This window comes from Anastrepha ludens, chromosome 2 (genome assembly GCF_028408465.1).
Source record: "Anastrepha ludens isolate Willacy chromosome 2, idAnaLude1.1, whole genome shotgun sequence".
Classification (NCBI taxonomy): domain Eukaryota; kingdom Metazoa; phylum Arthropoda; class Insecta; order Diptera; family Tephritidae; genus Anastrepha; species Anastrepha ludens.
This window is the reverse complement of record NC_071498.1, coordinates 76,824,094-76,848,783: the sequence shown is the minus strand read 5'-3', so window position 1 is coordinate 76,848,783 and position 24,690 is coordinate 76,824,094. Positions and strand designations below refer to the sequence as shown.

Genomic DNA, 24,690 nt, shown 5'->3' with positions numbered 1-24,690 from the left:
GCAAATGAGAATTTCAAAATATTTGTATATCGACAATTTATTAATACGAGTATGAACAATATGAAATGAATAGACAAAATTTTACGAAATACGATTACTTCATTTTAAGATTTGTTTGCAACCTTCTTAAATAAGTTATGTTCTAATTAAACTTTGCCCTGCAATTTGTGGGTTTATATTTATTTAACTATATATCTCAGAATTATATAAAATAGTACGTAAATACGCATGACAGTTTTTATAACACCCGTATAAAATTGAAATCAGGTGATGTTTTCAAATCACAGATTGATCTCACGACTATTAAAAGTAACTTAAACACTAATAATGCTTGCCAAATATTTCTGCGTTACATTCTCTATCTGTTGCTATCGTAACCAAAATATTTTTATTTACAGATGTGTGTGTGTAAATTAACTTCTTCATTTAAAATATTTTTCATGTCGGGCCATAATATTCTTGAATATATGGATGCAGTTTTATGAACCCGTTGATAATGCTTTTTCCATAAGGTACCATGGTAGAAAAACGCTAACAGCCACTACTACAACACAGCTAGCACACAAAACTATTGTTGATGCTATGTTTCCGACCGAAAATTCTTCATTACTGTGCTCAATATCTTCATGCGGTTGCTTCTCAAATTCCAAAACTTCGACATCAAACCGGAAGCGTATTTTCGAACTTGGAGACTCCTTGCGCCATACCAATTGACCTGACGACTCACGTCGTTCCAGACTCCATTTTGGATCATGAGCTGCAAAAATTTTGAGATTTAGTACAATAGGAACAGCGAATCTTCGAATTATTATGATGCAGAAATTTTAAATATACTTTATGTACACACATTAAAATAAATTAAATTGAAGTAAATGTTTAAGTTTTTCAGTTAAATATTACATATTTTAAAGTAAGTAATGTTTCAGATGCCGGTGTTGTTTTGTTAAATGATGAAATGTACTATAATTTAATTATAAAAAGTTTCACGCTCATTCTCCATGTCGCGTTTTTGAAAATTTATGTGTAAGTATGGTCAAATATTTTTAAAAAGCTTTAAAAAATTTGAATCGTTTTCGCTATTCGCTGACAACGGCGTGAATTGAGTAAATATTTATAAGAAAGTTGATATATTTTGCAATAAAACTGTATATTTTCCAATCATTGCTTATAGTTTTCGTATTGTGTTCTTGCTCCAAAGCTATTTCCTTGCCTAAAACTACGTTGATGATGAATCCTCCTTTTTATAGGATATCCTGCCGAAGTGCAACGTCCTCCGTTCGTGACGTCTCCGCGCGCAACATTTCCAGTTTTCCTGGACGACGGCGGACCCGTGCACATAGTACATGTAGGCGAAACCAAATTATGCTTATAAAGAAACAGAGTATATGCGCCCAGTCAAGAAGGTTAAATTCGGTCCGGACTGAAAGCTCATAGACTTGTAACATCAGGCCAATGGGCGGAAATGTAATCTTATAAAAAGTGATAATGCTTTTATTCGATCTCAGTAATAAAGTGTGACTAATTTAGAGGTATCAAATGCTGGCCGCAACTGCGCCGTATTTCGGCCATCCGTAAACACCAATTTTGAATAACTCGCTGGAGGACTTCGATCGGTATCTTGTGAATAACTTTAGTAATTTTGGCTTCCAATGCCTCAATCGAAGCTTGTTTATCCACAAGGCATTTAGAATTACATGGTCCGCGACGAAAGATAAATTGCTCACCGAAACGACAACGCAATGAATCCATTGTTTCACAGGCAGTATGGCAAGTAGGTCGTCTTGTTGGAACCAAGTATTGTGGAGATCGCGGATTCCAATTTCCGGCATCAAAATCATGATTCATCCAGCCCATAGGCCGCATCAAACTGTTGTTTTCAATGGACGTTTGACGTATCCATCGTTTGACGTAGCCATTAAGCCAAAAATGGAACTCATCGTTGAACACAGCATTAGCTTGCAATGAAAGAAGTGCAACAACACTTACGTAAATAGTACAATGTAGAAATTAGCAATAAGAAATATTTAGTTGATTCACCAATTATTGTACGTGTAACTGAATCAACTATTACCAATAAGTATAATTTTGATGACATAAACATAAAATCATTATAAATATTAGTTGTAAGAATTTATTAAAAGGTTGTATTGTATACCTTTGACAAATAAAGAAGCCCTGGTAGCTAGTGCTGTTAAGATATTACTTTATAATTTTAATTACAATTTAATAAATAAATAATAATAATAATAATAAAGAAGCAAATTGGTTTTTTTAACCCGCCCGCATTTACCATCAAATGATTGCCGCATCGATACATTTTCAAACTTTTATAAGTTTTTTCTGTCGTATTTCTATTTCATTATTTGCACCAAATTTTTGCAATTTCGCTCCAGATATTTCGCGTGTTTTTTTTACTCTTACTGTTATATGGCAGGTGGATGTGGTTATTTACCGAATTCCCTCAATTATGTATATATAATTGGAGGGTGTTTAGCCGAGTTTCTTCTCCTATTTGTGGTGTGCGTCTTGATGTTGCTTCACAAATGAAGGGACCAACAATTTTAAGCTGACTCCGAACGGCAAATACTTTTTTTTATGCCACTCAGAGGTTTGCCATTACCTGCGGAGGGGCGACTGCTAACTTTTTCTTCGTTTTGGTGTTTCACGGAGATTCGAACCTACGTTCTCTCCGAATTACGAATGGCAGTCGCGCCTCAATTACAATACCAAAATACCTTAGGCAAAGACACATATTACGTTCTTACTTTCATTGAAATATATTAACTTTTGCTCGAATTATAATGCTTAATGCCATTAATTTAAATGAAATATATTAACTTTTGCTCGATTTATGATGCTTAATGCCATTCATTTAAATGTTTTTGTTGTAGATTACCATTCATCGGATTTCCCGAGTGCATTGTACTCGTTTATAGTCAGTTTCTTGCTGTCCCCGTATGTGCATCATCACCCGATTTTAATTCCTACGGGACATCAGCACTGGAACGCTATTGCGAATTAAAATATTGCTACATTTTTTTTTTTGTTTAATATTCATTTAAGATAAAGTGATTTCAATATGAATACTGTTTCATTTACTGTATTTTTGTTATTGTTAATATTACTCAGCAGTAGTTGGAAATTATTATAAAATCGAAACAAATGTTATCAAATATTTTCAGTTGTAAAAAAACTGAGAAGTAAAAGATCTATCTTACTCGAATGAAATTTAGTTTCAAAAAGTTAAGTTTTTTAATTGAAAAGGATTTCTAAACGTTAAGGTTATATTTAATAATTTAAAGATTCTTCCTAACCTCTGAGCATTTGAGCAGGGAGCGGACCACGTTAAGTTTGTTATTTGTAAGGGTTTCTTGGTCACCATGTCGCAGTTGACAGTTGAACAACGTGCGTTCGCAATCGAAGCGTATTTCAAGGCCTAGGATTCGTGTGCAACTGTTCGTCGTAGATTTTGTTCAAGAGAGAAGATTAGATTTGTTTGGGTGCGAGCATCAGTCCGTGCACGAGAGAGCGGCTGCCTAAGAACTTCGAAGAACTATTATACATGAAATATTAAGGAAGGATCCTAGAATTCATCCCTTCGAAATTCCAATTGCACACGGTCAGAGAGACCATATTACGTAATTTCTTCCCTAACAAATTCATAAACCGTTTCGGTGATAACCTGGCCACCCAGGTCGCCCGATCTTACCCCCTAGGGACTGTTTTCTATGGAGTACCTCAAAATTAAAGTCTAGGAAACAAATCTGGAACCCAACTCAATATCCCGACATCATTTCTGCAACCAGTAGCTCGGAGTATGGAGGCCAAATTCCAAGAGGGTATCTAATATAACGGTCCACATTTAGTGGAAATAATCAAAAAAAAAAAATAAAAAAAATACATTTATCATTAGTAATTCTTTTTTAGTTTTGCTTTTAATTTCCTGGCACCGGAAACCCTGTAGTTATAATCTTTGTTAATTAAAATTCTTGCTGTTTCCATAACGAAAACCATCTCATCAGAGGATTGTATTAAATGTAAGTAGCGACTATAAAATCTACCAATTTCTTCAAAAAATATTTCGTTATTGTACAGTTTACATTATGCAACTCATTACCTACTTTGGATACTTTTCACCTACCTTTTCGAGGATTACATTTCTCCTATATTAATTTTTACTTCCTTCGTATATGCAACATTTTGTAAGGGAGAGCCAAAGCTTAGTTGTCATTATTTATCAAACCTTTAATAACACAGTCCAACAATTGTACAAAAATGTTCCTCAATAATGGAAATATTACTTGTATCCTAAATTTACGGAGCTCTACAAATTCATCACATCCTTTTTAAAACTTATTAAAATAATTTAAAATTGAAAGGCGCTATTTGAAATCGCAAAAACAATAAAGAAATTGTAATTTTAGTTTTTATCGTAGCACCTGGTAGGCTACATTTACAGATTGAGAAACTGAGGACCCTCCTTGATTACCACTACAAGAGCTATAATCACGTAGGTGGATCCCCTCTCTGGACCCAATTTTGAAGGATATCAATCGGAAAGGATTTTTATTTTCTGAAAATTATTTAAAAAAAAACATATTGAGGCGGCAAAGTAGATGCACTACAATAAAGTTTTTGTTTATTGCTACTTTATTTTATGTTGGTCCAGGTTACTGTTAATTCCTTAAAGTTATTTTCCTTATATGTTTTTTACTGCAATCACATTTTCACTATTTTGTCTACATTTTTTAACCAATCAGAATTAATTTCTATGCAAAAAAAATGTTTGACAATAGTTTTCGTAACCTCTTATTTTATGGACTTGGGGAGTGAGTCAAAAAAGCCTTGAAAATTACAATGAGTAAAGCCATGTCAAGTGATCCTCGAGAATTTCACTAAGTCACGGATTTTAGGGCAAGATGTCTCATTGCGTAGTCAAAGTCATGTTAACGCTGTTCTATAAATATTTCGCGCAAATTCCAATTTTAGCAATAGTTATTAACAATCAAAGTTTTAAGCAAGATTAAATTAAAAAATTAATTACTCCGAAACTACAATAGATAATGGCGTGAAATTTTGCATACCGTTCAAGTATTGTCTGTACTATTTTTCAAGTGTTAATAACTCTTTTTATTGTGACAAATAGATAAATAAATAATAGCTTTTTGTAATCAGTTGCATTTTTTTATGTTTTCTTCACGCTGTTAAACAATCGGACTTACGGATAATTTTGCGGAAAACGCTTACCTTCAATAATCTGAAAATAGAATTTTGTACTTTTACTCCATTTCCGAGGTATTGGCTGTTTTGTAACTTGATGCGCTCGACGGTGGCATTGCTGCCATCGGCTGATCGGTCGCGCGGTGGCTTGAGGACCGCGCAAACTGAAGCAGCGTGCACGTTTGAACATGGACAGGATTTATTGCCTATTGACTGAATTCGACACTGCTTTGTGACAGTTCGATTTAAGTGGTGACTGGTGACAGAGCATATTTGCATATTTCAATATTATGGTAATTATTGTTCGACCGAGCGTATGCTCTAATCTGTTTATGAAAAAAGGCCATAATTGTGTCCGACGCAATTTATTTTTGGTGACATCTAAGTGGAATGATAAATTTGAAAAATATTGGTTCAAATATTGGTCAATATGTTTGTAAAATGTGTCGTAAAGAATTATATCAGGGTGCGAAAACTACTGTGAACGCACTAGATGAACATTGTCAGAACTGTCTGCTGTTGCAAACAAGATTTGAATTTCGATTGAAAATTATTTCTTTTCAGAGTGAATGGATGTTTGCTTGTATAATTTGCATTTCGTTAGATATTTACATACTTTCCAAATTTTTTGTCTTTTATTGCTGTTTTTAACCTCAAAGGACAATTGAATGAATTTATAACAATAACTTATGAATAAAAACACTTCAATTTTTAATGTGAAAGTTAATAAAACATTTAAAATTGCTGACTCCGCTAGAGTAAATCGCCACGTTTCTTTTTTCAATCCTACTCAAAGTACAGAAAGTGAGACGTCGGATAGCTCTATAGATTCTTTTGACGATTCGGAGGATGAAAATTTCGAAATAAAGAATATTGATCATTCTTTGAAATTCGATAAAGTGAACAAAATTCTGCAAGAACTAGGCGAACCACCTATTAAAAAAAAAGGTATTCTGATTTATGCGATAAGGAACTCAAAGAAATTGTTGCAGACGTCATTAATTCCGGAAAAGGAACAGAAAATGCAGAATTAAAAAATCAGAAAAAAACAGAAAATCCATACTCAGCTTTTGTGAAAAATATTAAAGACGCTTTGGTTGAAAAGAACAGTATCAACCATACAATTCAAATACTCACAACAATTCCAGACAATTGGACCGTGAAAAAAATTTGCGATACATTTTCTGTTTCAAAAAGAATGGCATCGAAATCTAAAAAATTGAGAAGAAAAAATGGCTTTGCATCTGTGCCAGAAAAAACGTGGAAAAAAATTGCAGACTTGTCTGTCGAAAAAGTGCGTAATTTCTACTTGTCTGATTATTCAAGTAGACTGCTACCTGGAATAAAAGACTGCAAAACTGTTTTTAATAACGGTAAAAAAACAAAAGAAACAAAAATTGTTACTTTTTAATCTGAATGATCTACACGAACAATTTAGAATAGAATACCTTGAGACATTAATTGGTCTATCAAAATTCAAAGAACTTCGGCCTCGCGAATGCATTGTCGCTGGGCAAAGTGGGACGCAAAGTGTTTGCGTTTGTAAAACGCATCAGAATGTGGCTTTGAAAATTTATGAAATCAGGCATGAATTAAAAAAGTGTAAAGTAAATTTCAAGGAGAATATGGGCGATTTGATAAAACAGTGTGTCTGCGAAAAATTCGAATTCAGTCAATAGGCAATAAATCCTGTCCATGTTCAAACGTGCACGCTGCTTCAGTTTGCGCGGTCCTCAAGCCACCGCGCGACCGATCAGCCGATGGCAGCAATGCCACCGTCGAGCGCATCAAGTTACAAAACAGCCAATACCTCGGAAATGGAGTAAAAGTACAAAATTCTATTTTCAGATTATTGAAGGTAAGCGTTTTCCGCAAAATTATCCGTAAGTCCGATTGTTTAACAGCGTGAAGAAAACATAAAAAAATGCAACTGATTACAAAAAGCTATTATTTATTTATCTATTTGTCACAATAAAAAGAGTTATTAACACTTGAAAAATAGTACAGACAATACTTGAACGGTATGCAAAATTTCACGCCATTATCTATTGTAGTTTCGGAGTAATTAATTTTTTAATTTAATCTTGCTTAAAACTTTGATTGTTAATAACTATTGCTAAAATTGGAATTTGCGCGAAATATTTATAGAACAGCGTTAACATGACTTTGACTACACAATGAGACATCTTACCCTAAAATCCGTGACTTAGTGAAATTTTCGAGGATCACTTGACATGGCTTTACTCAATAAAAGTCGTTTCCACCAAGATGTACTAGTGTAAGTATTGAGAGCTCGTCAAATTCAATCGCACTTTGCTAAATACAATATGATTTCCACCTAATAATGTAATTACTCTAAACATAAACTTAATATAAGTTACGTAAAGATGTTTACTCAAGCTGTCAGTTCAGTAGGTATACAGCCTTATGTCAAATAAAGAAGAGTTCCCAATTTTTTCATATCCTTTTCTTCTAAATCTGGTATCCTCAACTAAACAATACTTTTAAAAGATACATATTTATCGTAAATATACCGTTTATAATTAGCCTTAGTAGTAGCCTTTTTAGTATTTGCATATAATCTCATCAATCAATCGACACAAAAATTGGAAAACATTGCAGCAAGCATAATGGTTTGACAACTTTAAAGTAATATTTCGCAGTGTACAATGGCAATTCGAACGAATTTTCGCACTGTTTCGAAGCAGAAAACAAAACATTGGCTCGTTACAATAGAACTTCTGTCAGAATTAAGTAACCAATTCCCATCTCATCCTACATATTCTCCAGAGATAGCGACTATTTGACTGTGACTCATCGATAAGAGATCACCCGATGAAGAGGTGCTAAATTTTTTTGTAAATCTTCATAAATTCAAAAGGTATATTTGCTTATTTTTTGCTATATTATATTTAACTATAATTATGATTCAAAGCAGTGAGATGTAAGATGTGCTGGATTGATAAGTAGATTGTTAAGCTTGATTAAAGATACCAAGGATCTGTGCTGATCTAATTTAAATTGTTCGTAGATCGACTGACTATTAAACTCATCAGAGAAACAAGCAATGTATAAGTACATTCCAGCCAACGGGTACTTTTCTGCACATGGAAGCTTTTCTTCATGTTCTCCTTCATGAAAATTAAAGTCGCATTGCAAAATTATTTGAAGTTCTAGTTTTTAAACAATTGACCTGTTTAATCTCTCTATTTATTGTTCTTTCTCAACACGGGTATTATTAGTCAAATGAGCCAAAATGAGCCTGAATTCACAACTCACATCTCAAATGGGTTCAGAGAAAATATTCACACTGATTTGGCTAAAGCCTTTGACAAAATATGTCGCTCAATGTTCATTTAAGTTCTTCGTGGTTTTCAACCTGGTCCCTCGGAAGGAGTTCTCTAGAGCAGCTATTTTTGTTATTTAGCAACCCTTGTTATTCATCAACTTTATTTCTACTGTCATGAAATATAAAACATTTAGTTTTATAAAAATATAAAAATTATAATGCTTGACGATGACGTCATTCCCTTTGTCAACTTTTAGGTCATAGGTACACTTTGATTAAAGAAAGGTTTAAACTTCAAACAGATTTAAATACACTAAATAAATAACACTAATTAAAATAAAAATTAAATACGGCGGCCGCCGTAGCCGAATGGGTTGGTGCGTAACTACCATTCGGAATTCACAGAGAGAACGTAGTCGGCATCAAGACGCACACCACAAATAGGAGGAGGAGCTCGGCCAAATACCCAAAAAGGGTGTAGACGCCAATTATATATATATACTCGTATATATAATCAAATACCATTAAAAATACATTTGTAATAAAGCCTGAGATGCTGTGGTCATAGATCCATATGTAAGTAAGGCGTTTTTTAAACTTTATTAAGTCAGAATATAGTTTATATAGTCTGAATTTATATAATCATGCCTATAATTCATCTTATTTGGTACAGGAGGAAAACAGCGAAATGCATAATTGCGGAATGCTAATCACGGAGGAATATGAAAAACGAATGAGTGGCAGCGGAAGAGATACAAGACATATAAATTATAGGAAATACAGATGTTTAAAACCAGGTGCTTCAATGACCGAATTTGGTAAAATTGTCTGAGTCTTCCATAATTGGAAACCTGTGCAATGTTTGGTTGCAATAGTTGAGATCTTTCCAATAGCAGAACCGCGTAAAACTTAAGTACTTTACTGCTATCAATCAATTGGTGAAGGTATGTACGAGTATGTATTGGAAAAAGGGTGTCGTATTGCATTTTTATTTTTTTTTTATAGTTTTTTGCGAGTTATTGTAAGTTAATACTAAATGAATTAATATTTTTCAATAAATCAATACTTTATTTTTATTTTTCCACATTCGTGAATAAATTACAAAATACTTACGTATTCCTGTCATATTAGAAATAGATAGCCTGAAAAGAAACGTAAATTACATTAATTTCTTCCATTCAGATGTGTAAAAGTGTCTTAAGGTTTAAAAAGTATAATATCATAAATAGCGTTAAAAGAGAGAAGTGTCTGAATTCGGGCGAAACGCATGATTCAATAATAAAAGTTTCTGTATTCAAGCAGCTTTCTCGCTACATTTTGGGGCCGGATTTATACAATCCATTGGTAATGATAGAATTTATCAATGTTGTCAATGATGGGTTTGACGTGTTCAATACAAAGTTTTCAAATTATTGTACCAAATATACCTTCCGTTTGGCCAGGATTTGTGTCAGCCAGAAAGTTATTGCCAGGGTGGAGAGCTTAATAGACACACTCATGCTTCTGGGCGAATAGCTTTGTTACCCTTTCAAAAGAGTGATATGGTGATCAGCAAGTAAACCCGCCAGATTTATTTCGATATGTCCAGAACAACAAGCCTTCAATACATCAGACATATCAACTAAATCAAAATATATTGGAGCATTTCTATGAAGCAATACGAGCAAAAGGTGGTCTGCATGGCAACCCCAGTCCCATGCAATTCAAGTAAAGGTTGCGAAGATACTTGTTAGGTGTCATCTTACAGTAATGTTGAAAGTAAAATGCAATAAAAATGGCTGTTCTCTATAGAGTTTCTACTATAACTAATTCGATTTATTTATCTCTTCAATACAGGTTTGACCAACAAAAATTAAATTACTATACACAAGGAACAATATTGCATCTTATATCATATAGAAAGGGATTAAGAATACAAGCTGTTTCACTTTCGTTTTGAGAGATCTTTCAGTTACATATTTTTACCTGTTTTCCTCAATATTGTCACATTTCAGTTGTCACTGAATCATGGGTGAAACCCATTTTTATATTTACTTACGACATTTCTCTCTTTTCAAATTGTGAAAAACCTGAGAAACGCTTTCCTTCTATATATGCGAATTTCTTATTGTTTTACTAAGAATAAAGTATTGAACACGTTTCCTTTATTATTCATTTCCTTTATATTTCATTCCTAAAAACTGTCAATATACAAACTACTTTAAATATGTACAAAGATGTGTTGCATGCACACATATAAATAGAGAAATGCACGAAAGCATTGATAGATATATTTGTACACCTATCTCCCGTTTTACTCGTAGGCTCCTGAGAAATGCATGTATTAGGCCTGTTACAATGGGTATGTTGTGTCCGCTGCCGTAACATTTTGACTAACGTGACATGGAAGAGGTGCCGGAATGCCAAAATGAAAATTTTGCCGCATATAAACAAAACAATATTAAATTTCACTGTGTTTAATTTAAATTCCATTTATTTGTTGTATTTAATATACATAATATAATATGAAGCACTTATAGAAAGCTTCGAATTAAAAACTGTGTAAAATCGAAAAAGTGATAAACAGGTGCCGCGGTCTGTCTGGTCGGCTGGAACTAGTGACACGCAGTGGACAAAGCTACAGACATGTCAAATTACTGCCATTGGGACAGCGACCGGTTGCCTCCTGAGTCCTCGGCTCAAGACCTACACAACGAGGCACAAATGCTTCCAGTAATGGAGCATAACAAACTGCTCAGCAAGCAGTTCCTGCTGGGATGTTACCGCAGGCTTCACCCCTGCAGACACCTGCTTGAGCCTGAGCCGCCTCCCAGGCACGTCAGGAGACATCTCTTAAACTACGGTGACGAAATCCAGGACAAAACTGACCGCAATCTACTGGACCTGGCAATGTTTAGGCAGTCAATAAACGACATTCACCGGGAGACCGTCACCACCTTCTTAAGTTCCCGTCCTGTGAATGCCGTAATCGGAGTCCAAAGACCACCTACAGCAGATGAAGAGCTCCAGCTTCCTCGTGAGCCACGTGTAACATTGGCATAATTACGTTCTGGATATTGTAGCTGGTTAAACTACTACTTATCCAAAATCGACTCCGACATACCAAACATATGTCCGGCATGTGAAGGCACCCCGCACAACACTAACCACCTTTTCACATGCCCCTTAAAACCGACTCATTTGACACCCCTCTCCCTCTGTACCCATCCCGTCGAAACAGCATGTTTCCTAGGCCTACCCCTAGATGAGCTAGACGAAGACGACCGGTGATATGCCCGACACTGGCGGGGCTACTATTACTGTTAACAAACAAACAAACAAAACCATAGCCAGCTGATCTTTAGATAACTATAACTTATTTGTACATTTCGAAGTGCAGAAACTAAAGAAAAGATAACAACATGTTTATACCAACGCACCAAATCACAATGCAACTGGTTACGGTTACGGCGAAAACCCAAAATTCAATTGGTCTCCACGTTTATGATTATGGCTATGGAATTATGGCATGTCTCCTCTAATAGATTACAGTGTTGCCCATATGTTGGTTCGATCAGCAAATTTATGGTGTCATGGTTATGGCACCTCTACTTTGGGCTTTAAGCTAGAAATGTGCGATAATTGACGCATATATTTGTTTGTATGTATGTAAGTATACAAGATAAGTTCCTGTGTTCATTTTTTTCTCTACCCCCGTAGACATAAGTTAGACACGTTAGGGTTCTGCTCCACAATTTTTGAAAAATGGCCAAATACGCTATTTTTAGGGGTTTCAACCCCCTTTTTCTCGAAAAACTGACGTGATGGAAAATGTTTGAACTCGGATTCGTGCTTAGCGCGAAAATTCCCTTCGGGATCACTAGGTCCCATCTTATTCGCAAAACCGATGCAGGGCAGTGTAATCAGTTAAACCCGAAGGGTAATATTCGATCATTATAATAGGTCAGACATATCCCATTCTTCTTACCGAATTTCGTCAAGATATCTTACTTTTGATCAATGGATAGACATTCTATTCCTAGTGCAACAGTGTAAACCGGTTATAAAATATTACGTCTTCCAACACATGTAATCGGTTTGAAAAACATTTATTTTTCTACTATAGTTTGTGTTAGTGATGTTTCCATGGAAGATACTTATAAAAAATGTTGCCGTTGTGTAGACAATGCCCTAGCCGTAGTGAAACTATTTTTTATATACAGGCTGGTCGATATAGTGTTTTCTTTTTAAACACATTGAATTACAATAATATTAACATTGAACGAAACTTAATTTTTTGGTGCCTTATTGGTTTTTTCGAAAGAGAAACATTCTCAATATTTATAGAACGCGATTTCATTCATGTGGTTGCCTTGCTGCCTTCACATTAGCTAATTCTGTTAATCCAGTCTTCTAAGACCTTGGTGATGGTTTCTGGCTCTATCTAACGAGCGGCATGCGGCCTTAATGGCCTCAATCGTTACTGGATTGTTCGCATAACATCGGTCGCTTACGGCTTCCCTCAAAAAAATCTAACGGAGTAAAATCGCAGCTCCGAAGTGGCCAATCGACAGGTGACTAATAACACAATTACCGAATTTGGTGCTCAAAAGATCGATTATAGCATGGGATGTGTGGCATAGCGCGCCATCCTGCTGAAACCGAAAATTGACTAAGTCCAAAAAATTGCTTATTACGTCTTTTTAGCGCTCACCGCTGATCGAAATGACGTCTCCAGCAGCATTTTCAAAGGGAAATGGGCCAATCATGCCCCAAACCGTCACATTTTGAGTTAGAATAAGTTTCTATGCGACCACGTGTGGGTTTTTCGATCCGGAAATAAGTTTGCAATATTTCCCAATTCATTGTATTCTGCAGATATGATACTGATTTGTTTTATATAGGTACATACATATGTGAAAGACAAGGGACGCGATGTAATTCGGCGCTAATCAAATTTCCTGTAGGGTATGCACGGAAGCATACGTTTGCATATGTATGTAAATACAAATATATGCATACATTTACATACATATAATACACAGCATGTGTTACCGCAATAATAAACTTGAATTCAAAACAACAATAAAGGTCGATTACACTTTCAAATCGATAATGCCTACTCATAATCAGGGTATTCATACATCCTTCTACTATTATTATTCTTATTATTATTACACCAAATAAAAAATTATCGTACCACTTCACAAGTGAGAGTAAAATACATCGTATCGACATACATACATACATATATAAGAGCGTAGTTTGTTTGCCGAAATTGTTTTTAGTACATGGTTTTGAACAAAAAAAAAAGCCGTCAATAGATGTAAAATATTTTACTTGGAATTCCATATCACTGTATACCGATTAATTGCTGTATTCTTTTGCATTCGAGCTACAAAGAAAATGCTCGAAATCGGTTATATTTTACATTTACTAACATTTTCTTCATTTGTTTTTATTTTATTTGTACCCCAATCATAACAGTAGTATAACACCTAAATTTTCATTTCTTTACAAGTATTTTGTTTTTGGCAATTTGTTGGTTTGAGTGTCAAACTTTCAATCAAAATGTAAGCAAACAGGAAAAAATCAAATCAGCTATTATAAACTGCTATCACGTAGTATGGACGCGCCCCTATTTTCTGTGTGTATCCAACAGTTTGACGTTTAGCTGGAATTTCCCCTCACAAAAGTCTTTTTTTATATTTTACAACACCACTCGCATATACTTCTATCATATAAGTTAGGCACTTTCAACTTAAGTAGTATATTTTGTGTTTTTGCTTCGACGTAACTCGCTAAATTTCCTAGTGCTCTTCTATAGCTTAGACAGACCCGTACGTTAATCGGGATTAACGATTTAATTTGGAATTATCTCAGGAATTGAGTACAAATGGCGCCACTGCTGAAAAACGACCGTTAATATCTATTGTGATTGAAAAATAATCAAACTTTGAAAAAGAAAGGCAAGAAAGACTTAAAACAATCAATTGTGAACAATATGATGAGCACAGCAGGAGGAAGTATTTTATAGCAGGAGGATATGATGTGAATTACAATCCTATACACTCTATAATATCACAAAATTACATTAATTCGAAATAACATTAACTGTTTTGACATTTCGGAGCAGTTTGAAAAATAGCTAATTAAGATTTTGTTAAAATATTTTTTGCCTGCGGTTTATCTTTTACTAAAACTCTCAAATAAACAAGTCAGCTATTAATTTATCTGCGTAACAATCGTCTGTCACACTACAATTTTAATCAGATTAACTGCTCCGATAATCCGGATTAACGACGCTGTCTGTCAATGCTATAACAGGTCGGATGCCAAAAGAATATAGCTAATATTATATGATATAATACTCATAAATTAGATGGCTGCTTATACAGATACATATACATACAAAATTATAAGTAAGTAGTTACATATATCAGCTGGTTTGTGTTTACATTATGCAAATTAAAGAATAAAAATTTGTGTTTTGGATTAAAGTATTCACACAAAAAACATACGCATAAGTTGCGGTCCATAAGTATAAAAAACCAACAACTGGTTTAGGTTAGGTTAGGTTTGGCAGCCACATTGCACCTAGAGACAGCGGTGCCACGTAGACCTCGAAACGGGTCCGTTGTGAACCGCAGGGGTTGGGCTACATTTCCCCTTACAGATTGAACTATCCTGAGCTTTGGACAAAGCGTAAAAGGTTGTATATACATATAAAGTGTATAAATTATCTATATTCATTAAGAAGTAGGGTATTACATATCGGTTCCTGCTTCTGGCTAGAGCCGGACTTGTGCAAAAAAGGTATTGAATTGTCTCCAACTCCACCTCATCCCTACACCTACGACTGAAATCATGCATGTAAACATGATTTCCTAGCATGATTTCCTATGTTGTGAGGGCCCTACTAAGGTCCTAATTTGAAGTATACTCAATTTTATAATACTCTTGGGCAGACCTAGATTTAGCCTTGGCCATGTTTGCCTAACAATTTCACGGGTAATGGTACTAATCCATCTTTGATTTACAGAATTGATTAGTGCACTCATAACAAGAAGCTTACAAGTTGCGGGAGGTACCACCATAAAGTTATTAATGTTTGGTATACAGGTACCTTCTGTTGCAAGTTGGTAAGCCCTACAATTCCTTGTTACTGTTTAGCCATTTCATTAAGAAATTTGCGACAATGTGAGACACTCTTTGATGTTATTTCGAATGCATCCAGAGCCCATAGGGCAGATAGAATGCCAACCATCTTAAGGCTTCATGAATAGCGTTTATTTCCGTTCGAAAAACACCACAATGATCTGGTAGTTTAAAGGATTCACTGATAAAAGCTCTTGGGTAAGACTCCGTCAGAAAATATGAGATTTGCAAGTGGTCTTTCGATTTCTTTGAAACTTTGGGAAATATTAGTTCTAGGTAAGATACATTCGAGCCTAAAAGGATTTTGAAAAATTTTCAAAATTGAGTCATCTACGCCATGTTGAAAATCGGGACCGTGTTTTTTTCAAAAATCAATATTTCTTGAACCGTTGGATGGATTTCAATGCAATTTACAGACAATATAGAAACAAATAAGTAGTTTAAATTAGTATTATGTTAAAAAAAAAATTTCGAAATTTTGACCAAAAAAAAGTCAAAAAATTTGTTTTAATCAATTTTTAGTTGATTTGGCCAGTTTTTTAGATTTTCTGTTATACACGTAACGATTCCTTGTGATTTAACCTTTATTTTGAAAAAAAAAAAATTATGGTGTCTATAATAGTTCTCGAGATATTGCGATTTTAGTGGAAGCGCGCACGCACGGTTTAGGTAACAGGTGTGCAATGCGCGCTGCGTTATGTGTTCCTGTATGAAGTGACTGGAGCAGACTGCTGCAGGTCTGTGCTCGTTTTTCTACTCCCGCGCTGCGTAACCGCGAACTTCACGGTGCGCGCTTCCACTAAAATCGCAATATCTCGAGAACTATTATAGACACCATAAAATTTTTTTTTCAAAATAAAGGTTAAATCATAAGGAATCGTTACGTGTATAACAGAAAATCTAAAAACTGGCCAAATCAACTAAAAATTGATTCAAAAAAATTTTTTGACTTTTTTTTGGTCAAAATTTCCAACTTTTTTTTTAACATAATACTAATTTAAACTACTTATTTGTTTCTATATTGTCTGTAAATTGCATTGAAATCCATCCAACGGTTCAAGAAATATTGATTTTTGAAAAAAACACGGTCCCGATTTTCAACATGGCGTAGATGACTCAATTTTGAAAATTTTTCAAAATCCTTTTAGGCTCGAATGTATCTTACCTAGAACTAATATTTCCCAAAGTTTCAAAGAAATCGAAAGACCACTTGCAAATCTCATATTTTCTGACGGAGTCTTACCCTCTTCGCAATATAACCCTGATCCTACACCTACATCCATTTTAGATACGTCCGTGTAGATCTTTACAGGCCGCTGAATATATGCAGAAGAAAACCAGGGGTGGCAAATGTAGCATGATGTCCAACGTCATATATTGCTAATTCCGCTGATCTCTGCACCTTATTCAATAAATTATAATAGGTTTTTTTTCTGCATAGCACACCACCAGACAAAATTTCCATATAGAAGAATGTTTTAACTGGTTTAATATTAAAAATTTTAACATAAGAGTCGGTCTCTTTTAATTAAAGTATGTCTTGACTTGTTTGGAGCCGATTGTAATTTGAATACGACTATTCGCCAATTTGTCAGCGATATTATTTATGATGTATTAGACATATTCCATCCTTGATGAAGCCTTATCCACATTGCAGACGAATATTCGATTAATATAACGTCAAAGATAATGTGATATGAAACTATCACTTTTCTTCTCTTTCGATTGAGACCAATGTCGTGATTTAGTCTGTCAAAAAAGCTGAATCCGTCCCATGGCGAACAGCTGTCAGGTACAAACTGAGTTACCACTAGTCTCCTACGAAATGTGCCACCTCTAATTCGAAAAACACTTTTCGCTTTTATAAAAAAAGTTTGTGGTAAGACTAGGGATTAATTAAAAAGAATAATATATATATATAATATAATTATATTTAATTGAAAAACTATTTAAAATTCGTCAATGAATGCTCGTTGTTGCATTCCATGCCGGAGTAGCACTACAAAAAATAAAAAAATGCACATTTTGGCAGTGCTCTCCCGTAACGCAGAGATTCGCGTCATATATTATTTTTATGGATGCGATGACGGATGGTAATTAACGAACTGTTGGAGAAACACATATCCATCCTTAACTCACACAAACAGCGAATACCGTAGCCTAATAAAAAAAGATAAAGAATGCGGAGGAGTTTGCCCCTATGGAAGTAAGGGTCTTACTGTATCGCATATTTAGCGAGCGTAAAAGAAAAAAAAATGATTCGGTAACTTAAATCAAATCGTGTACTGGGTAATAAGCTCATTCAAAACACAAACAAACTGATTATGAAGGCAACTCTGCAGCTACTCACTCCGGCGAACACAGCGTAGAAAATTCATTGACACAATTCGACAAATCTACTTTCATACATAACACGCATGTACAAGCATTTATAAACAAACATACACATATGCAAATATATATAGAAATTTGTATACATGCTTATTGGAGACGTTGCAAGTTTGACGAGTGTAATCAAGAAATTGAAAACAACAACTCCGTCAAGAAATCGGACTATGGCCCCTTACCAATTTCATACTTATTATTTTATAACTTTTGTTTACTATCGCTTTCTATGCTAAATGTTGCGAGCATTTTTTTTCCAGTATAAAATTTTAAGTTTCCTAAGTTATTTATGTTACTTTTAAGTTATTTACGTATGTACATACATACATATGTATGTATATGCATACGTTACTATGATTTGACTTAGTTCACAGAATAAAAAGTATAAATTTGTATTTCTACCTTCGTACCCTTCATATTTAATCATACCGGACGAAGGTGAGAGATTTATTAGCACATCGATAGCCAAATCAATACTTTTCGTTTCCATAGATACTCGTACTAAGCCAATAAAAAACTGCATAACATATAGACTTGTGTGCATGTATGAGTTAGTCTTGCGATGTCAAATATGTGTACATATATACATTCATACATACATACAGACGTAGATTCATATCTATATACTACTTTTTGGAATATCTGCGTACATATGTACATAAGTACGTATTTTTACTTATATATATATGTATATACTTTTCCAAATGTATAAAATTGAGTCTCAAAAGCCAAAGCTGATTTAATATTGGAATTAAGTAATTAAAATAACACCACATCAATTTTTAAAAAGTAAGGAAAATGTATAAAGTTTTACGCTGTCACTTATTTAGTTTCCAGAAGCTCGTTTGTAAGAATTTAAGTATGTCCATACATATGTACATATATATGTATGTACATACATAGCATTGTTCTTTTTTGTAATATTTGTCATCGAATAACATACATACACATGTATGTTAATATTTTAAATTGTTGTATAACCACTTTAATATCAAATTTAGATTTGACCAATATTTGTTTAAAGAAAACAGATACAATACAAAAATATACAATGTAAACTCACGCGCGTGGAAACATGCTATGTACGCTATTTCTAACATCGAAAAGTCGCGTTTATTAGCGAATAGCAGAAAAGAAAACTAAAAAAGAAGAGTTCATCGATTAGCGAACAAATTTCTAGCGTACTAAGCGAACGCGTCTACTCAGGCCAACTACCGAGCTAGTCTATTGACCATAACAGCTATACCGTCACATCAGAGCTCACTTTCGTGCTTGCGCCCCGCTTTCCGTGCGTATTACGAACTCTAGGTCTATCATCGCTAGACTACGAATATGAATTTCGATCCGCTATCCGCTTGCTATACAATCATACAACCCTCTCAATTTAGTGCGCCATAAGCAGGGCGTACACCAAAGGGGGAATATAATATTGGCCCCACAATTCAATACGTATTAAAACTCAATTAGTGTCGACTTAACTTAACAGATTGGCAACGATTTCTCAACATGTTGTCAGTGCATAGTTTTTGTATCTTCTATTACATTTGTTTAACAGTTCTCCTATAATGCCGCACCAAGTAAATTCTTTTCAAAACTAGTTTTTGCAAACATTTATTTATAGGAATTATAAAATCTAAGATGCCCGATTCTCGCACAGCTCTCAATTTACGTAAGAACGAAGCTTAAAAATCTAACATTTACAGCTTCTTAAGTTTCTTAAGTTGAGCTAAATTTTAATTAAGAGCGGAGCTAACAGATGGGTTGAAAAGTCCCGGGCCTAACAAAAAAAAACTCGTTTTGTTTTGTTCAAATTAGCTGTATTCATCTACGTAATTCTAGGGAATGCTCTAACGTTTCAATACCACTTTTGTAAAACGATTTATCTTTTGTCTCAAAATGGGTCTCAGTTTCACGGCTAAGCTCCTCATTCGAGCGAAATTTCTTACCGGCGCCCATTTTTTTTTAGGTTTGCGAACAGCCAGTAGTCGCTGGGAACCAAATATGGTGAATACGGTGGATGCGGGAGAAATTTGATGTTCAATTCATCCAGCTTTACCATTGTTCAGAATCATCAACACGTTCTTGTTTTTGCTCAACAGTGAGCAAACGCGGCACTCACTTTGAACAGAGCTTTTCATAGTCAAATGCTCATGGAATATAAAGCCAATACGTTCCTTTGATACCTTTACAACGCAACTTCTGGTGTTATCGCCTCATTTGGAGTCCACTGTGTGCATCATCAATCATGTTTGAAGTAAGCAAGCAACAGCAGTATTTTTAAGGTTAATACTAACTGAAAAAGAGATTAATGCAATAGAAATCGTCCGACGCCAATATCGACAAATCATCAGCATAAAAGATCAGTAAAAATCACTCTAGTAGTTTGGGATCCTACGGAATGTAGATGAAAAGGCATCTTTTGGCAGCGCCTTTACATTCCCATATAGCCGGCTGTTGCATTAAACTCATTGATCCCCACGATGTATAGAATACAGAGGTGTGGCCAACATTCGCTGTCAGCGATTTTGAAGGAACCAGCTGTAATAACAAAGGTCATAACAGCGGTTTGTGTACGAAAAAACTGAGATTGTGTTGGCGACTAACGAAAAAATCAACGCTGTGCCGAATAATGTTACTTCGTTGCCGTCTGGACCATAGATAATAAGATGAGAAACTCTTTCATTTTAGAGAGAGCGCGCCCATGAGAACGTTTCAAAACTTGACAGCACTCACACATTATAGGATGTTGAACAGCTGATAGCCGAAATGGCAGGCTGCGAGAAGAAAGCGCCAGAAATAACTGACGTAAAAAGTTCGTTTTTGCTTAATGGAGAAATGACGTGTTGAAATGTTTATAATTATTTGTCTTAAAATTAATTCAATTGAAATGAAATAATTTCAATTGAAGTGAGTTTGTAGAATCCAAAGCTCGTTATATCCTTTTCGACTTCTACTTTTAATTAGTCTTATGTACATAATGTAATTTTATTGAAAACTGTGTGTTGGTTTATGTAAATTTGTATATACATACGTAAATATTCTATGGTTGAAAAGGGTAGGTAAGGGAATTGAATTTGAGTTGGAGATATTTTACAAAAATAAAAAACAAATAACTTATTCTGTTCGTTGTTTGAGAATGTTTTTGTTTTGTTACCCACTTTCTATGTTATATTAAAAAATCGCAATATGTCATGTTTTTAATTATAACTTATGTTTTTCGGGTTCAATACTTTATTATTATTAAACTACTTTTGTATATCAGTTTTAAGTAATTTCATTTACATATAAATTTTTAAATTTTTTGGTTATTTATGTACATATTTCATACGGATTGCGCTTATTTTTAGTAGATGTAGGTGTTTACGAGTGGTATAAGGCTGTTGGGCAACCGCACACAAAATACTAACCTCAATAGTGGTGTGGAAACTAAAAATTCCCAATTCTTGTTTAAAAAATACCCAATTTATGTTTCTACCGGTGTGGCAATATTGGCAAATGTTATAAAAAATGCACATTTTTCAGCGCTCCCACGAGAAAAAGAGTTTCCCATCTAGTCATCTATGATCTGGACAACGACTGATTGCACGAGTGCAAAATTCTGCTCGCGAGTACCTGAGTAAAGATTGCCAGCTTTAGCCATCCGAAGCAAATTTGTGAGAGTAACTTCGGCTGCCACGAATTCCGCCCGCTCATTTCTCGGGATTGACAATATGACAATCACACTCGGTAATTGTGTTTCGTTTGACCCACTTTCGTTTGGCCACTTTCTTGGCCGACAATAAGTTAGTTGGAATGGCAAAGCTTTGTAGTACGTTCGGTAGGAGGAAGGAGATTCTAAAGGCAGCAGGTATCGAGAGAAAAGGTTGAAGAAAAAAATCCTTTTATATTTCGTATTAAAAATGCTAATGATTTTCTTTATAATAGCAATTTTCTTAATTATTATTGCATACACTATTATTTATGAGTAGAAAAATTGTAAATATATCAGTTTCAAAATTCAATTCATTTTGTTACACGTAGAACAGCTGATTTGATTATTTTGTCGATTTATTTGGTCTCTATTCAATTCGTACTTGGTCTTCTCTAGTCTATGTAATTCCTTTTAAAGTCAGCACAAATGTACAAAATTTCAATGGCAAGCGCCCCGCAATCAACACTTATTTGTATCCCATTAAAGAATTTCGTACTCACTATTGGTCTTAAATGGGAACTTTTAGCGGTATCAAAGCAGGATTGCTATGACTGCCGTAGTCATATGAATGGAAATGGAGTTATAATTAAGATTGTGCCAATTTTTACAAAGTATTACATCGTAGTATAGGAGGCATCACGTCTACTTATTCCATAAATACGATTTTCCAGAAGATTTCGATAGAAACGCCATCTAAAGGGTATACCTTTTCTATAATTGAAATTTATTCCGTATGTATGAAACCAATCGAACAATAAATACATCGCCAGTTAGTGACTCAATATTCTAAAAAAATTGTCTTCATATGTAATTACCGTACATCCCATTGTGAAAACACGCATACCTACGTGTTCGTCTCGACGAGGAGAAAGAGGTTTGACATTGAAAGAATCAAATATAATTTAATTACCCATTAGTTATATTCGTATGTGAGCGGAACCAACATCCGTTTTCTGGTTAACTGGTATTTCTTTAACTTTCATCTTTAATTCAATTTCAATTCTCAATATAAAGAAATAGTGTGATTATTTCTATAATAAGTACTTGAAATGTGAGTTAAAATATAGTTCTATCTTTATTCGAATTAACTTGCGAGATTGAATTTAATATTATAAACTATTGTTGTTTTTCTTAAGAGTGTTCAAAATTTGTGACCAACTAATGTAATTTTCTTTGGATGCCTCATCTATCAATAAACATTTAGCATTGGAAATCGTTTGAAATGTCACTCAAAGAACAAAACATCGGAAGTTCAACCAGGGCACCACGAAATTCAACGGATCAGAGTCTCTACTTTTAGAAATGTTTAATAATCCGAAGAGCGAGACCCCGTCGTCAAACTGAGCGATTACAACAAATTCGATCAAGAACGAACATCGATCGTTTCTTAAGATCAAGGTCTTCAATTAAGATAAGGATTACAATTACAACATGCATCATGATATTTTTGCGGTACCTTAAGTAATGTGTGTGATCATTGTACTGATTTGAAGTTTAAAAAAGAAACGCATGGAATGTGTTATGTCAAGTGCAAAGTCAAATTGTGAGCCAAAGAACAAGTCCAAGTGTAGCCCCAGATTGGTTCACTCCTTCTACAACCCAGAAAGGATCCAGGTTTTTTGCAAATATTTTTTTTTTTTTTGAAGAATGTGGAAAATAAGGTTGATCGCCGATGCGCATTTAATATGGTACCTGAAGGGGCAATTATTGATGAGCTGCGAGCGTAACTGTTTCTCCATACCTAGTGAAAAGCGTCTTTGTTTGACCAAAGAGTAAGATACTAATGATATGCGATCTTCCAAATTGTGAGACTAAAGTGTGCCACTGTATCTAATCGTGCTCCTGATGCAAAAGTCTCATAGTAATTTGCACCATATTTTTGGTCACTACCTTTGCCTACAACGCTCTATTTTATACCATCTGCACCTCCCTTGTTCGTCAGAACAAAACAGCAACCAACAACATTTTCTTTCTCCGTTGCTTTAACAATATCCCATGTTTAATTTTTAATAAATTAGTGATATTGCATTCATTGCTCTCAGACCCACGTAATGCGATCTGCACATTGACCTCGCCTTTACATCAAAAACATTACTGTCTACATTTATCGCCCTCTGGACTAAATGATAGCGGAACTGACACTCGATTTGCGCGATACCGAAATAATGGTCGCAGTAACTTTGGCGGTCTTGCTGCTCTTTGCATTTCATTTACATCTTCTTGTACCACAGCAACAAGTTCACTGCCCGTTATACTCTGGTTATTTGGATGAGGAGAGTACTTTACACCTTTGGAACTGGCGCTGTTATTCTCTTCTGTTCGCAGCGTTAGCAGCTCATCAATAGCGCGAGTTGGAGGAGATGAAACCGGTTGTTGTTCATTTATAAACCTGACGTCACGCGAACATACGTATTATATTATGCTCTTTTGATAACCCGTCTTATCTCGTGGATATCTTACAAACATGCCTTACAATGACGTTACAAAAAAAAAATCTGCCGTTCGGGGTCGGCTTAAATGTCCCTCCTTTTGTGGAACATCATGAAGGCATACACTTTAAAAAGCAGAAGATGTAAGCGCCAATTATATATACATATATTTATAACGAAAATAAATGTTAACTTCAACAAAATTCTTCATCATTTAATTTTGTTGACATGGTGCAGATGATTCCGATTTGAACGAATGGAAGATGTATCGATTTTTAAATGACTGATTGCATTGAAACTTGTTACGCGTACCATAAAAAATGTGAAGTATTCACTAAGCACTTGCCTATACTATATTTATAATATTGCTATACATATATAATATATATACTATTTAATTAGTAAAAAATTGCACATTACTATCATTACATGACTATTCTAATTAATAAGATTTTAAATAATTTATTAAAACTGTTTTCTATAATTAAAAAATTGGAAATTAAACTAATTAACTACTCGAGATCAAGGCTCGGGCGCTT

At 34.6% G+C, this 24,690-nt stretch overlaps 1 protein-coding gene and 1 long non-coding RNA gene across 7 annotated transcripts; one reads left to right on the top strand and one right to left on the bottom strand.

Annotated features, from left to right (window-relative positions):
- Positions 1-19: 19 nt before the first annotated feature.
- Positions 20-19,344, bottom strand: LOC128871925 (uncharacterized). 6 transcript variants are annotated; one of them, XM_054114104.1, is made up of 3 exons: positions 19,095-19,336; positions 9,623-9,651; positions 20-757 (listed from the first exon to the last, which is right to left on the bottom strand). In XM_054114104.1, the coding sequence occupies exons 1-3, from the start codon at positions 19,106-19,108 to the stop codon at positions 480-482; spliced, it is 321 nt and encodes a 106-aa protein (XP_053970079.1). In that variant the 5' UTR covers positions 19,109-19,336; the 3' UTR covers positions 20-479. The 6 variants fall into 6 exon arrangements, with proteins under 6 accessions (XP_053970079.1, XP_053970081.1, XP_053970078.1 ...); XM_054114106.1 differs by lacking the exon at positions 19,095-19,336 and adding an exon at positions 18,979-18,997; XM_054114103.1 differs by lacking the exon at positions 19,095-19,336 and adding an exon at positions 18,442-18,647.
- Positions 8,996-10,954, top strand: LOC128871927 (uncharacterized). The gene is made up of 3 exons (XR_008456081.1): positions 8,996-9,085; positions 9,183-9,453; positions 10,813-10,954. It is a non-coding gene; the product is annotated as an uncharacterized LOC128871927 (long non-coding RNA).
- Positions 19,345-24,690: the final 5,346 nt, after the last annotated feature.

Excerpts from the sequence above, each read along its gene's own strand:
- LOC128871925 (XM_054114100.1), bottom strand. The coding sequence starts at position 18,575 with ATGCACACAAGTCTATATGTTATGCAGTTTTTTATTGGCTTAGTACGA. Across the intron at positions 9,652-18,441 it reads GGTATGATTAAATATGAAGG|GCTATCTATTTCTAATATGA; the intron begins GTACGAAGGTAG and ends GTTTCTTTTCAG. Across the intron at positions 1,956-9,622 it reads TTCTAATATGACAGGAATAC|CTAATGCTGTGTTCAACGAT; the intron begins GTAAGTATTTTG and ends TTTCATTGCAAG.